The sequence below is a fragment of the Callionymus lyra genome, chromosome 17 (genome assembly GCF_982586985.1).
Source record: "Callionymus lyra chromosome 17, fCalLyr1.hap1.1, whole genome shotgun sequence".
NCBI lineage: Eukaryota > Metazoa > Chordata > Actinopteri > Syngnathiformes > Callionymidae > Callionymus > Callionymus lyra.
This window is the reverse complement of record NC_141834.1, coordinates 10,521,870-10,538,910: the sequence shown is the minus strand read 5'-3', so window position 1 is coordinate 10,538,910 and position 17,041 is coordinate 10,521,870. Positions and strand designations below refer to the sequence as shown.

Genomic DNA, 17,041 nt, shown 5'->3' with positions numbered 1-17,041 from the left:
ATAAATGGAGAAAACAATAAATAACCATGAAGGAACATATCTATTTATACATTTTAATCACTATATTGATTGACAAATCGTTTTAATTAAAGGCTATTTTTAGCAGTTCAATGGAGGCGCCTCATTGGCTGCAACAGGCCAGTGGGTGTAATTACACATGGCATTTGTCAAATTCAATGATCCATATCGACTGAATCGGCCTGAAAAAAACATTTCAACCACAAGTGCGTCTCCAGTCCCATCACTGCTGGAGAACAGATCTATATATTCATCCCGAGAGACTCGCGTCCGTTACAATTTTTTTCCGAAGCCTCGTGATACGGGAGAATCGTGTCAAATATCCCGAGACGGGGACCCTACAGTTATGGCCCCGGAATGACAAGAACGAACGCTGACACTAGTCAGTGCCAATGTTCGCGGGGTTGAGGAGCCGCGAGATTCTGAGTGAAAGCTAGTCGGCCAACACGGCCAGCTCCGAGCGCTTCTGCTCAAAACACGCATGGCGGCTTGAAAAAACACTTGGGCTCTGTGATATGAGGAACTGAAAAGCTTTATATAGGGAACACCATATGAAGTCCATCTCCATTTGTTGCTAATTCAACATATTAGTGATTAAAAAGTGGTTTTATTGAAGCTCAAAACTATCTACGACTGATGTTTTTACATTTTATGATGAATTTATCTTAAAAAATGAAGGCAAAAGTGTTTTTTTTTGTGTTATCACGAGTATCTCCGTCAGAGTCGGTGCCATGTCCTGTCAGTTTAACGCCCTGCAAGTCGATGAGCCGGTCCTTTGAAGCCCTTCCAGGGGTCTGCGGTTTTTTATGTGCCAGGTCCTGCCATCCCTGTCATTAATGCAGCATGGATGCCCACCTCCCTCCGGCGTCTATGTGGGTCAGATTGGCCGGGCAGGCGTCTTTAAAAAATAAAAACACACTTGAGACGGAGCCGGCAAAGCACTTGAGTCGGTGGTCGATCATGAGAGTATTATTTTCCTCCCTTTTTTTTTTTTTTTGAAGTAAATCCATGGTTCTGATCCTCCTTCTCAGCGTGGATCCAGTTTGTGCTTTTAAGGCATTTTTTTTGGGGTTCTTTCTTCTCTGGTGAGCAAGGGGAATATATTAAATTCATTCTGTTTCTTGTGCCAGTGGTTGTAAAGAGAAACTTCACAGACAAAAGTCCTTCGGGTTCACTGACAATTTAGGCCGTATTTATCAGGAGTTGATCTCATAAATCCTACCAGGGTTTTTTTTTCCCCTTTTTATCCGTCACTGTAAAATGTATGTATTTCCTCAATCGTTCTCTTAAGCTGGAGGAATTACATACTTTCCACTGTGTGAGTGATTGCCTGAAACCACATGGAAACTAAACTTGTTTTTCGCATTTGCAAAATTTGGGTTAGATTTTTTGGTCAGAGAGGAGACATGAACTTTTCTTATGTCTGAGCCGAAAGTTTCCGTTACCTCAGAGTCATACATGGACATAAAAATTCATGATTATTCATATTTCGATTCATCACTTACAGTCCCATAATGCACTGCAATAGCTTATCAGAAGATTAAAAATGTAAGCAATTTGTTCACCTGATTAAACACATGTTAATCCTGTGAGACGCGTGACTCCGATTTTTTGGGGGGTTTTATTGTATTTGACTTAAGCTCAGTAAATGTCAGGTGACAACAAAAAACAACTGGAACCCAAAAAAGAGGGACGCATAGAGGTGATATACAGTATGTGCTATTTAACTTATTCTCTTATGCATTTTAGTTTGTTTGTCCATAACTAGCATCTCATTTGTGACTGACTTGTATGGCCGTTAACTGCTGCTGCTGCTGCTGATGCATCCTTTACTACTCTAAACTCAATCGAATCACTAAACTAACTCAGCTTAATTATTTGTGATTATTGAATCAAAAGCATATTTTTGGTAGGTAAAACTTTAAGACCTTGCGAGATCCCGGCGATGACTGAGGACGAGAGGATACAGCCGACTCCAGTAGCCTTGGTGCTTGGTTCTGTTTTTATGTTGCTTATTTTGCATGCTACAAGAAAATCCGATGTTCTGCTTACGACACCGGCAATACAAATTTCGGATTCCGATATTTTTGGCTTTTAGTTCTAGTCCTTTAACCAAAAGAGAGTGGAACAATCAAATCCTTTTGTCGAATGATCCTCAACAATTTGAGGTGTAAAATGGTGTTTTCTGAATGATGAAAACAACGGTAAAAATCGACCTATTTTTATCAGGAAAACTTCTGAAAAGGGGAAAATAATGTCAGAAAACTAAAGTATGATATCTGGCAGACCATGTGAACACAATTAAATGTTGCCCAAATGTGTAAAATGTTTTCTGAAGTCTCAGAAAAACGATCAAAATGGACCTATTTGTACCACGATAACTTGTAAAAATGGCCAAAAATTCATGTAACATATATAATATGTAATTGCACTGTCCAAAAAAAAACTTTTCTCCTGGTATGTCCTTTGGATTATCACAAACTCCATGAGATTTCTTCGGAACCAGAAGGTGTTGTTATGGATCACTTTGAAAATAGGTGTTTGAAGCTCGATCGGGCCGGATAGAATGACTTTTCAGGTCTCATATGGCCCCCGTGCCTGATATTCTCTTAGTCAATGCTCAGAGTGGAACCACAAAGGACTTATTTGAGTTAGAAACAGATCTTCAACTGCTCTCTGCCCGGTTATTTTGGAGCTACATTAGAGCTTCCCCAGGTGGTCGATCCACAGTCTTTGTTTTGGATAATCGAACCCATGTTGCCAGAAATTAATTGGCATTGAGGAATTTCTAAGTGAATACCAGGCCGCTCCGGTTTCATGGAGAGCTCTGAAGTTCTGTGGCAGGGAAAGTTTTGGCAAGAGCACAGGCCCGTTGAAATGGTTTCCACTTTCTTCACTCAACATCTTGAGGTGATCGACCCCACCTCCTGCCACGAGCAACACACGGCAATCATCGCACACGACTTACACAATCCTCGCAGCTCGCCGTCCCAGCTTAGACGCCCACATGCACACTCCCACGTCGTTCGTATTCCGAGCGCGCACGTGAGAACATCAACGCGCCTGTGCAAACGCGTACATCTGTGAATGGAGGATGAAAGCCGAAAAAAAAAAAAAAGCCGAGGGAGCGACAATGAAAGAGGAGTTATTTCAATTCACTGCAGGCTTCTAAACAGCCTTGGGATCCGACTTGAAAACGTAAGGGGATTCCGAAGCGTGGACACTTTTGAGCGTACTGTTTTTTTTTTACAAAAGCTACTTTGATGTTCCAAAGACCTCTGAGTCGAAAAAAAGAATGGAGTCTGGATGTGCTGTAATTATTACATCCCCGTCGTTGATGCTGGAAAATTGTCCACAAGAACCATTATTGTCGCCTCTAATTCCTTCTTTTTTTTTTTGCTCCCCTAAAATAGTCTTGACCTGTGTTAAGCCTCTGACAGGGTGCTGAAGCAGAGACAGAAAAGAAGGTGTGAGGACTGGAAATAAAAAGGATGGATTGCAAAAGGCCAAGTGGTGAAAGAAAAGAATGTGTTTTGCCACATGCCTGTCACATTCTGGCGTCTTTATACTACATTCTGTAGAGCCACATTGTACACGGTGTCCCAAAATGTATTTCATGAAATGTCTATATGAATGGATGGATGGATGAAAGGATGGATGGATCAACTTTATTGATATTCGAGTGGTCAGATGATCCATCCATCCATTATATATATAAAATACATACTGTATTGTGACCCTGGTCTAGAAAGGCGCTATATAAATAGAGATTATTATTATTATTATTATTATATATATATACCTTAAATAACACATTTAGAATGTGTACGAGTTTGAGAATGTCTTTGCTGATGCCTTAAGCCGAAGAATGATATTGTAACAAAAATATAAATAAATATTGGCTTAAGAAATATTGTCACTTTTGGAGTAAAGACCTGTCTAATGGGAGTATCATGAAACACTGTGAAATAATTATAATTGCCAAATAGAAGTAGCAGTGGTGAGATTGAAGACTGAGGCTAAAAATAAATGGAAAATATAGAAAAACCAAGTCACAATAGGTAGTGTGGGCTGATGAAGCTTCATGAAACAGTGTCATGTTGTTTAGAGGTCAGTAGGTGGCGCCACCAGTTTAAAAACAGTGTGATGTTTCATTAGAACAGCTTTTAAAAACAACCGCCATCTAGTGGCCTCTGAAAATCCTGACACTGCTTCATGAAGCTTCATCAAACCATCACTAACAATAAGTACAATTCTTTAAAATCGAAAAAAAATTAATTTAACTTGAATTAAGACAAGTGATGATAAATCTGCTGAGGCTGAACTTATTTCAATTGTTTTGGGGGTTGGGGGATTTGTTTCTCTGTAACTAGCACAACTACAAGGTTTTTACATTTAATTTGTTTACTTGTATGGCTTCTAACTGCTGCTGACGAACCCTTACAGTAAAAGAACGATAGAATTGCAGAACAAATTTAGCTTCCATTTGACTAAAGAAACAGTTTTAAGGTTGGAACATTTAGGATATAGCTTTAATAAGATGTCATTTTTAAATTAAAAAAAATATGTAACACTGGCAATACTAATACTATATAGGTGTTTTTGAAGTTACAAGTAATTTTTTTATTAGAAAATCCCTAAAATTGTAAGAAATACATTAAAATACATGGCCAGTTAGTGAGTGTTTCGTGGCACCACGCTGCTCTTGTTTACACATGCGTTGTCGATACTAACACAGCAACATTAGTTTGAATAACTGATGCTGGAGTTGAACTGAGTGCAGGTCAATACACTTTAAAATTTAATTTCACGCTTCGAGAGGCAGCATGTACCCTTGATAACCCCTCTTGCCTAACCATCTACAATCCAAATACACAAAGTGATTGCTCAATAGACTGACATTTGGATGGATTGTAATTGATTATTATCGTCTTAAATGTAACAGCAACCCCAAGAGAAGAGGCCAAGGACTTCCTCTCCGTGGTAAACAACTCCAGGTATTCAAGAGGAACCGCCATTTCTCAACCTTGGCCTTTTCTTGGCGTTTCCTTGGAGCTTCTTTACTGTATTTGTCTTGTTTCGAGGCCTCTTTTCTCGACGTCTGAATCATTTCAATTTGAACAAAGTTCCGACTCTGAACTCCTTAAGAGACCAGGAACTTGAAAACACTTATTCACCACTTATTATTTCAATAGCCACCAAAAATAAATGACCAACTTTATCTTCTCTTTGTTTTGTATCATTCCATGTGATGGGCGCGGCATTTGGCAAGGAGTCAAAACTAATGGTAAAAAGGGCCTTTAAATGTCAACTTGATTTAGGGTTATGTATATAGAATTATTTGCATTAGAATGAGTCAATATCCATTATAATTAGCATTTAGCGAACGTGTAGGTGCTACATTTGCTTTGCTTCCTGATGATTTCGTTTGGTAACACAATGGTTTCACATCAGTAACTTAAGTTTTTGGTGTATCTTGGGGATTTATCAATATTAACCATGTTAATATTGGTGGCCTTGGGCCAAGGGTTTTAAACTCAATGACACAAGAAGCCAAACAATCTGTACAATGTAAGTCGTGGACTGAACGAAAGTTCCCCGAACAGGAAGTATGACTCGGATTAAACAACGATTTATCTAAACTATCTTTTCGTTTGTTGTCCTTTCGCAAACAAACTTCTTTCCTATGACAAGTTTAAGTGATATCGGAAGTTTCTGTGTTATTTTATCTTATCTTAAACCTAAACATGGGTCAAAACTAACAATAATCTAAGGCAAAACATCTGGAGGGCCAAATCAAATGACTGGATTTTGTCCCCCGGCCTCGCGTTTGAAAAGTACGTATATGTATATTGTTGTGTGACGTCGTCAGTAGTTTACGCAGAACTCTAAGGATCCCCTTAAGTCACTCTTGCGGGCAATACCTACACTGAATTAGCTTGGATAGCTAGCTTGTTTAAGAAGATTCCATTCAGATTGAAGAGTCCAATCATAAGTTCGGGTTTTGCCAATCGGATGCGACGAAAATGACCGTGTAAACCATTGATAAACTGTTTGCTTGTTTAAGCTATTTGAAGATTAGCAAGCAATTGTTGATATTGCTACATATGTTTGTCCAACGACTTGGCTTTTAAAGTCACTTACGACTAAAATCGACCATTTACTGTTATATTTCTTTTCATTTTTTAAATGCTTCAAGTGGTACTTGAAGTGTTGTGACAACTCGGTGTGTGGAGTAACTGTGAAAGAAGCCAGACGACCTCTGAGTGACAGATGGAAGAAAAACGAAAAAAAAAAGTCCCTGAAGGTCAAACAAGTGTTTTTACGGCTTATCTCGGGTCTCGGAAAGTCAGTCGCAGCGTGGAAATCAGTTCATTGTTCTTATATATCGGCTGTTTCACTTTATGAAGCAACAAATGGCAAAGGGAGAAAAAAAAAAAGCGAGGGAATTGTAGCGGGGGTGAAGGAGAGGGAGTGGCCGCTGGAAGTGGGTCACTGTGGCGCTGATGTGATGCGAAGTGACGTGCCAAAAGGCCGACAGGCTTGCGCCGCTGTGTGCGTCACCTTTTTTGTCTTACACACACACTGCCAAGTACACCCAGAGACACACATCAGCTCAATTTACTGGATAAACAACACTTGGGGAAGAAAAAAAATAGCCGCCTCACGAAGACCAAACTGTTTTTTTTTGTTTTTTTTACCTGATATTTTCAGTCGTTTTTATTGTAAATAATAATCAACCGGCTCCAGCAATGGATCAAGACCTTCTCCTGCATCTTGAGGTCGTCGCCAGAAATATGATTGTTAAAAAATGATTTATTTATATTTATTAGACTTAAATTTAACGAATAAACACAACTGGCGAATAAAATATCTGGTTAAATGGTCAATTTAGGTTAATATTTTTAAAGAAAATACTGACCCAATAGTGAGATTTAATTTGTTTCTTTTGACAATAAAATAAAAATAAACTAGTGACCAAAAACTCGCTGTGATTTATTTTTACTGTTTGTATATAAAGGTTGATCCGTCAATATAATGTCCACAAGAAACTAGAACCGGCATCCCTGGGATAAAGTATAAAAACCTTTCTTTATATTGAGTAAAACAAAGTTAATTTTACAAAGTAAACAAATGAAATCTTGTTTTTGTAGGGTTAGGTGTCAAACTTTATTTTGTGGCTCCTACCACAGTACTACAGAGGAACCAAAAACTTTGTAAATTTAATAAAAAAAACTTCATAATGTATTGATTTTTCTGAAAAACAAAACTGATTAGTGACACCTCTGTAATTTTGCACTAGAAAGTAACCAAAGCGGAAAAAGTGGACTACAATATTTGTATTGTGTACTGTGTAATATATTCCTTGTTCCTTGTCGGAATGTATCATAAAAAATTTGCATCGAAAAAAGAACTTTCGGCACCGGTATCAAAAGTATTTGGTCGATACCCAGCCCTGGATAATCAGTTTTAAACAAACCTTCCAGGGTAATGGTTGGGCTGGACCAGTCTTTTTAAACGGTATCCAACCAGTTTTAACCAGTTGAGAGAGAATATACAAATTCATGAGTTACCTTAAGCTAGTATTTACCTCAAATATATTTGTCTCGGAACAAGAAACGCTTTAGAAAGAAGAAAAAATACACGTCCTTTCTTAAGTAAATTCTCCAGGCTCCTGTGCAATCCATCCATTATTATTTTCTCAAAGAAGAGACATGAGCTGGAGGCCAAAAGATAGAGCGCCATGGGAACCCAGGAGCTATTTAATTGCCCGACCCCCTACTCTCCCACCAGACCCTCTCGAGGCATCGCTTAAAAAGACGAAGGGGGGGGGGGGGGGGTTTAGCTTGACGCCCCGCGCGTGGACCGGGGGGACGTGTTTAGACTGTTCCCACGGCACATCAGCGCCCCATAAAAGCTGGAAAACCTCTTAATCATGTCGTGTGTGAGGCGGATCAGATGCGCCCTGAGATGTTAGAGCGAGACATCAAAAAAGGTTCAAGATCGGGTGTGAAGGGGAGATATGGAGATGAGGCGTCTGAAGCACCGTCTCCGGACCAGGCCAAGCGCTCGGATTCCGTATGCAAGGCAACACATAATCTGAGAGGTATCTTGAATCTTGATAAGGAATTGAGAACATTTCCAGAAAACGGCGCTGACGCCTCATTGTCTTTTTTTTACCCGAAGCTTCGTCGCTGTTATTGTAGATTGTTGGTGAAGGCTGAGGAACCTTTCGACTAATCGGCTTGTGATCTGGCTGCAGGTCAGGGCAGCAGATGAATCCAGATTAGAGGGTCACAAGGCAGAAAGAAGGGATTACCAGCTCCAACCATCGCAGCTTCCCCTTTGAAACTGTCTCAACGGCCAACTGTCAAAAAGTGCCCGGTAGTCGGAGGGGCCGAGGATTTTCAAGAAAAGCGTAGTGGTCCGAAAACGGGAGTCCCCACCTTTTTTTTAGTGGGGTCACTCTTCTTGCCCTTCAGAAACTCTCCAAAGATTTTTTTTTCGATGTATTTACCATAAGTGTAAGTTAATGACGATACGTATCGCGATACAGTCAATTTGCGATACTGTAGGACCAAGGACATTTTTGTCGTCTTGCTCAAGTACTTCACTTTGGTTTCTCGGAATTTACTTTTGAAAAAGGTACTGATACTGATCCCTTTGCTCCGATAGGGGTTACTTTTTTCGGTACCAAATTTTTTAACAACTTCCTTATAAAAAATGAGTCTTTGTTACACAAAGTTCAAATCTTGCGCTACATTTTTAAGCGTCAATTTCAACCTTTCTTAAAGAAAAAAATTAACGAAAACAAGCACTTGCTAACAAGTAACAAATTAATCTGATGTTCACTCTCAGTCAGTCATTAGTTTTCAGTTCTTTAGAAAAATTCACATATTATCACGATTTGATCATTTATCGCATCTTGGCAACAGAAGACAACGCATATTTGGATACTCGATACTACCGAAGCGTTTTCGGTTGGTGCCACCAAAAAACCACCCAAAAAAATCATCTTTGGAAGCTGCTGGAGTCGACTGTATCCTCTCGTCCCGAGTCACCCCGCCAATCTCCTTGTTCTGTGACTGTGGAAGTCGGAAGAAGAGTTTTAAGGATCGGGAAAATGTGAGTTCTTCTACTAGAGCGGGTCAGAATTCTCGCTGCAGAGTTCTGTATTAACTGCAGGCGAGAATTCTGACCCTGCTCTAGTAGATGAACTCACATTTTCCCACAGCTCCTTCTTGTTTAGACATGAAAACAAACTGTTACAATAGTCCAGACGAGATGACGAAAACACATGGGTTAAAAGCTCCAGATCGTGTTGTGACATGAAAGCAAATAAAAAAATGTATCGATACAGTATCTGGGGAAAACGAATACTGAAATATTTAAGTGTATCGATATAGATCGTTGGTAAACAAATCCCTCGTGGGGGTTGGTGGATCTAAAAACACCAGTAGATGCTTCCATGTAGGACGGGTCACAAGATCAGACGTGCTCTAATGACAGTGTGTCACAAGGAAATCCGTCTTACGTTCCATCATATCAACATCTTGTCGCTTACATGGGAGCTTTTCCCGAAACAGCTGAGACCAGATGAAGAGCATTAGCAACATTTCAAGATCCCTGGGTTTGATTCCGAATCACACTTTACATTAAACGGTTATTTTTGTCTCTAATCGGCGCCGACGAGTGAACACAGGCGGACATTTTGACTCGCAGCCAGTGTTGATGTTTGTCGAAAGTTCTCGGTGTTATTTTTGGGCTTGTTTTCAGTGCAACTCGGGTCACGGTTGCTCACATCCTCGGTAACTTAGCCTGGAATATTCATAAGTGCCGGATCCCTGTCGGATTTGTTTTCGCTTCCCCCGTCATGCAGCCACTCTCGCCGTGTTTCCTTCTTCGCAGACAAAGCACAACAAAGCTGCTGACAAGTTTCCATAGAGCCTTTACTTTTTTTTTTTTTTTGTCAAACTCCCGCTTTGATCTGATTGTGAATTAAACATGTGTGATTGTCTCGGCATCGACTCCGAGAAGACAAAACTCCTGGCGTCCCAGGTTTGAACTCCTTTCAAGTGAGCGCCGAGCTGTCAGGATGCGCAACAATGTCGGGAATCTCCGTCGAGCAAATGAACACGAGGTAGACGTCGTCCGTCAGCCGAAGAAGGAACAGTTTTGTGGCGAGTCATTAAAACGCCCGTGGGACGTTAGGCACATTCAGGCACGAGGTCAAAGGTTGGATCAGATTAAGCAAAAGCTGAAGTGTTCTTAAGTGACCGTAAAATAGACCCTCGAATCAAAAATGTGTCCAGAGATAATCTTACAATGTTAAAATAACATCATTTCATTTTGGTTTAGTCCAACATTTGTGCCATTTTAAAATATCCCCAAAGGTTTTCTGATGGCAAAAGAAGCTAAAAAGCAAACTGAAAACTTGAATGGATTACATTCCAACAGGAATATATAGTATATATCTGTACAGAAAGAAAATTATTAGAGAGAAAAAAATGGTTAAATGGGTAAAAATACACTTATAGTGCAAAATATAGTGATATTAATTGGAAACTTAAAGATATAAAATGAAACAAATTTACCAAATGTTGCTTAAATTGTTTGGAAAAAAAATAAGACAAAAATAGCAGTACTCAAGTAAAAAATATTTTTCCTCTTTTTTTTCCCTTTCGTTTTTGATATCAATACTGCAATACTTTTCAAATATTTTCTTTTCAACATGTTTCTAACGTGTTATTAATAATTAATAATTAATACCTCTATATTTATTTTTTTACCCAAATAACCATGTTTTTGTCCTATTTTTTATTTATTTTGTTTCTAATTGGATATACAGTATATATATATATATATATATATATATATATATATAAAAAATATGTCTCTTCTTTTTTTGTAACCCATTTAAAGAAAAAAGGAGGAAAATAAATAGGTTGAACGGCTTACAATAAAATCAAATATATATATATATATATATATATATATATATATATATATATATATATATGTGTATATGTATAAAATAAGAAACAAAATAAAAAATTAAAGGATAAAGACATGGTTACTTTGGTAAAAAAAATATATATATATAGAGATATTAAATGAAGAGAAATGTAATGATGGACATGTTGATCATAAACCAACCTTCTGCACTTTTTGTGGAGCTTATTTCTCATCAATAAAACGATTAAAATCAGTTGAAACTCCCCGAGACCGTAAATATTTATTTAAAAAATGACCAAAGAGAACCAGTGGTGCTCGCTTGGTCACGCAGTCTCATTAAAAGTTCATTTATTTTACGATTGTTTACCATGTTTTATGAACCATTTGTTTTGGGGGGAGTTGTTCAGAACAAAGTTGTGTGTGAGCAACAGCGGTGAGAAGCCATACAAGTGAGTGACTGATACTTTTAAACATCACGGAATCCAGATGGTAAAACGAAAATACTAATTTAATTTAAGGTATTGATCTGTTTTTTTAACAATTTTCTTTTGAAAATTCGTATTCTTCAAAAGTCAGTAGAAAAATAATTATAACAAGAATTTTTGAATTTAAAAGGCTACAAATTAAAAAATTTTTTTAGAAAAAGTACTTTTTAATTATTGTAATTAGAATACCTAAAAAAAAGTTGAATTTGTATGTGTTGAAAGACACATAAAATAAAATAAAATAATTAAAAAAGAAAATCAACTATTTAATATACAGATGATTTTAAAAAGAATTAAACTATATTTCAATTAATAAATATCATGTGAGCACTATACTCCAACATTGTTTTATTCATAGTTAAATATATAAATATATATTATATACTGTATTTAAAAATTCCATCATTTTGAAAATATTTTCGTTTTGAATTTAATTATTTAAAAAAAACATTGAAATAATATTCAACCTTTCAATAAAGTATATTTGGATTTAGTTGTGAATAAATAATAAATACATGGTTACTTTGGTAAAAAAATATATATATATATAGAGATATTAAATGAAGAGAAATGTAAAATGATAAGAAAAAAAAGTTGGAACAATAATTGGTTGAATGGGTCGGTATATAAATAAATATATATAAAATATAAAGATATTCATTTGAAGCTTAGATATAAGATATAAAATTAATCAAATTCAAAATATGTTGCTTAAATTGTTGAAAAAAAAAAATATATATATATTGCAGCACTAAGTAAACATAAAGCTGCAAAAAAAATATTCAAAAATAAATGAACATAAATAAAACAAAAATAAAAACACACTGGAAATGGGAGTAAACTTGAAAAAACTATAATATTCTATCTTCTGTATGGTTGCTCAAATGATTTGATTTGACTTCATATAAAATTTACAATAATATAAAATCAAATCGATCTGACTTTATTATTAATATTATAAGTATATTATTTTCTTTTGCAAAAACTAAAATTGCCTTTCATGTCAACAAGCCTCAACCTTGATTTAAATAAATATTTTAGAAATAAAAACTTGATTTATTTAATGAATCAAACTTATTATAAATTATTGCCAGATTAAGTTGAAAAATCAGCAAAAACCATCGGCGTCTCATCATTTATAAACCCAGTCTCTGGTCAGCTCGTCCTTGAGGAGATGTAAAAAAAAAAGTGCAGCCTCGTCTCCTCCTCTCTCTCCTTCATTCCTTTTGCTTCAGCAGTTCTTCTTCTGTTCCACTTCAGCTCTTTGAAATGCTAATCTTCTCTCCTCCTCTCTTTTCTCCTCCAGATCCTTCCTCCAACTACATCCGGCAGCTGGAGTCTAAAGTTCGCATCCTGGAGGACGACAACAACAAGCTCCTCTCGCAGGTGATCCATTTACCTCCCGTGACTTCTGTCGGAAAAAAAAACTTTTTTCCCTTCCTCACTTTATGAGTCGATCAAAAAAAAACGAATTCTGTTTACGGATCTTTAATTCATGTGGAGTCGGTGCACTTCACAAGCGAGCGGTGATGTTTGCCCCCTCGGCGAACTGTAAAAGCAGGATGAAAAAGCGGGATTAAATGACAGCGAAGTTAACCTGGTCTCGACTTCAATTCAGGGGAGCTAGGGAGGGAGGGTGAGGAGGAAAGGGGGGTGCTCTGGTTCACCGAGAGGTCGCCCTCCACCCCTCTCAGGGTTCACCACGGGCGAACGCTTGAAACAAATGAATCGGCTCCGTCTCATGAATTCCCGGATCTTGTCGGGGAATCTGATATTTAATGATGTAATTCACTGGCAACACTTGAAGAAGTCTCGCTGCTGATTCAGGAGGAGAGCGTGGGCCGGAGTAACGAAGCCTGATCTTCCTCATCATCGGCTCTTAAGAGGGAGCCGAGGAGAACTATTGGGGAACTTGTTTGAAGGCTGGTCTTAAATTATGGATGGTTTTATTTCCCCTGTATTTTATAATCACTTGCAATCGTGAAGCTTTTTTGCGCGAGCGTTCGGTTTAATGTGGGCGAATAAAAAACGCTTTTCCACTAGTTTACAGGTTTATTTGTCGAGTAAATTTGACTGAAACGAGTCACACATTTATTTAAAAAAGAAAACACCTTTAAGACGGTAATAATCAACAGAATTGAAATTATATTATTTATTTATTTTTGTTTTGTTTGTGACCTTTTGGTATTTGTTTAGATAAAAGTGGTTTAATACTACATTTTAATTTTCCTCAATTCTTATTCGTGTATATATTTCATTTAAAGTAGATTATTTTCTAAATAAAAAAAATACCGATAATTCATCTCTTTTATTCCAATTAAAATAATATAATTAGTTTATATTTATTTTCTTTTTAGAGACATATTGAATACAATTCTATTATCAATTTTATTTTTCTATTTATCTGTTTTAAATAAAAAAGTATCTATAAAAGATCTCATTTATTGTTTTGTTTTTTTTTACATTCATTCCCTTGTATAAAAATTGAGTTTCTGTCCACTAACAGAAATTGAAAGATAATAAAACGTTATTTAAAAAAAAGAAAAAAGATTAATATTATATTTAGATAAATCTCTGCTCTCTTCTATTATAATTAAACGTGTTTTTGTATTTCATTTTCTATTTTTTATTTTTAAAACATAATAATATGAAATTTAAAACAAAGGTATCTTTAAGTTATATTTACTGTACTGTAAAAGATGTGTTATCATACTTTTAATATTTTATTAATAGTTGTGGTGTTATTTAATCTTAAAATACAAGTTTTTCACGTAAAATTATATTTAAAATAATGTAAAATTACGTTTTTTAAATGCGTTTATGAACCACAAATTCTTTTTGAACCAGGACTACATGTATTGTTTATTGATATTAATGATGGATATTTACATATTTTTGCATTTTAAAGTTGATTTGATGTCAAGCTGACGTTGAAACTATTGTGATTTATACATGAATCCATTCCCTCTCCTCCATAGGCTCATAACCGGTTTAGCTTATCGCAGCTTCCGACCAAGAAGGTAACTCTCGCAACTCGACGTCGTCCAAACGCTCTTTTGCTTGTCAATCAATTTCGCAGCCTGGTGTTGGGACTTTATCACACTTTTAAGAGTCTGGGTGATGATGGACATGTTGATCATAAACCAACCTTCTGCACTTTTTGTGGAGCTTATTTCTCATCAATAAAACGATTAAAATCACTTGAAAATCCCCGAGACCGTAAATATTTATTTAAAAAATGACCAAAGAGAACCAGTGGTGCTAGCTTGGTCACGCAGTCTCATTAAAAGTTCATTTATTTTACGATTGTTTACCATGTTTTATGAACCATTTGTTTTGGGGGGATCTGTTTAGAACCCAGTTGTGCTTGAGCGACAGCGGTGAGAAGCCATACAAGTGAGTGACTGATACTTTTAAACATCACGGAATCCAGATGGTAAAACGAAAATACTCCTAAATTAACCTTAATTGTTAATCATCAGAATTTTCTTTAAGTTTAATTTAAGGTATTGATCTGTTTTTTTTTTTAACAATTTTCTTTTGAAAATACGTATTCTTCAAAAGTCAGTAGAAAAATAATTATAACAAGAATTTTTGAATTTAAAAGGCTACAAATTAAAAAAAAATTTTTTTTTTAGAAAAAGTACTTTTTAATTATTGTAATTAGAATACCTAAAAAAAGACACATTGAAAGACACATAAAATAAAATAAAATAATTAAAAAAGAAAATCAACTATTTAATATACAGATGATTTTAAAAATAATTAAACTATATTTCAATTAATAAATATCATGTGAGCACTATACTCCAACATTGTTTTATTCATATTTAAATATATAAATATATATTATATACTGTATTTAAAAATTCCATCATTTTGAAAATATTTTCGTTTTGAATTTAATTATTTAAAAAAAACATTGAAACAATATTCAACCTTTCAATATAGTATATTTGGATTTAGTTGTGAATAAATAATTAAATGCTTTAAAAAAAGAAATAATTTCAATAAAACACTTCAAAGTTTCAACATTTGAATCATTAAATTCAACCAGTCAGTTTTACAAAAAAAAAAAAATCAATTTAATTAATTTTTTGCTTTATCACCTTTTAAAATATATTTCTGTCTTTTCTTTCTCTGCTGATCATGGCTGGAAGGTGACTTTCCTCCGTCCATGTTTAGCTCGTCTGCTTGACTACGCCTGCGCTGTGGTGCGTGAAACACACTCCCTGTCTTGGCTTGTTAGGTCGTCTGCTGGGGTGAATAATTAAAGCAACAGGGCCGACACAGGTACACCAAAGCATGCATAATATACGACACAAAACTGCTGCGTGTGTGTGCGAGCGCAGCCCAGGAATGTGCGTCAGAAGTTCAGGAACACCAACGGCATGTTGGGAAGTTTCTCCTGGAGGTGGAAGAAGTTGTGCAACAGCAGGTGGAATTGTACCTTTTTTTTTTTTTTTGTCGTGTTGCCCAACTTGTGTGTTTGCAGTAGTTTTAGTTGAAGTGAGCGCAGGAACAAAAGTCTCTTATCACAGGAATGTTTATGGTCTGGAGGTAAACACTGGGGCCTCACTGAGGAGGTTTGAGCTGCAGCCTCTCATTAGAGACACTTTCAATGAGCACATTTGAAAACATGTGTTAAAATGACAAAAGAATAATCATTCAACATGACTTCATAAGATAAAAAACTCTAGGTTAAGATGAGGTTTAAGTTAAGAAGCAAATGTTTTATGTTTATTTTGGTGTACGTTACATGTTTCTATTTGTTGTGTGATCAAATACATTGTAAGTTTGGGTTTTATATTATGTGTTTTGTATGTTTATATCTGTAGATGTTGGTGTTTGTGTTTAAGAATGATTCATTATGTGAATATTTTTTTGTTCAGGGAAAAAATGTGTTGCTTATTTAAGCTCTTTTTTTGTTTTCTTTGTGTGCGTTTATATGTGTGCGGTGGGTTTCCTACTTGTGGTTTATCAATATTAAGTTTTATTTTAGTTGTTGGTTTTGTGTGACTGTTTAAATTTGTTTGAAAAAGGACATTTGTGTAAGTTTTTGTTTATTTTATGTGTGATTTTTATGTTTATATATCTGTGAATGTTTGAAAGTGTGTTTGTAAATGTACATTGTTTATGTTATATTTGTGTCTTTTGTGTCTAAATGTGTTTGTACAAATGATGGTTGGTGTGTGATCGAATACATTTGTGTAAGTTTGTGCTTTATATTATGTGTGTTTATCATGTTTTTATTTACATTGTTTACGTTATATATATTTTAAAATTAATGTAAAACGGATTATGTTTGTGTCTTTTGTGTAGATATGTGTTTGTACAAATGATCGATTATGTTTGAGAGAATGTTTATGTTTTATTTTGTGCGTAACAGTGTTGTAATTTAGTTTAGTTATTTTGTGTTTAGCTTTAGTTTTTGATAACTTTTAATTTTATGAGTTATGATTCTTTTATTTTGATGATGGCTATGTATAAATATGTTATTATTCATTTTTGTTATAATTATTTTTGTTCATTTAACTGAAAAAAAAGTTTAGATGTTTGTCTTTTTTTCTTATATTAGCGTA

General features: G+C 35.6%; 1 protein-coding gene across 2 annotated transcripts in view; it reads left to right on the top strand.

Moving 5' to 3' along the window:
• The window catches only part of ccdc85cb (coiled-coil domain containing 85C, b), a 63,373-nt gene that overhangs the window by 29,723 nt on the left and 16,609 nt on the right, over positions 1-17,041 (top strand). Inside the window, exons 2-3 of one of the 2 annotated variants that reach the window (XM_087812718.1) lie at positions 12,766-12,845; positions 14,438-14,479. In XM_087812718.1, coding sequence (XP_087668844.1) covers positions 12,766-12,845; positions 14,438-14,479 — 122 coding nt within the window. The remainder of the gene's footprint in view (positions 1-12,765; positions 12,846-14,437; positions 14,480-17,041) is intronic. The other variant, XM_087812719.1, reaches the window with a different exon arrangement.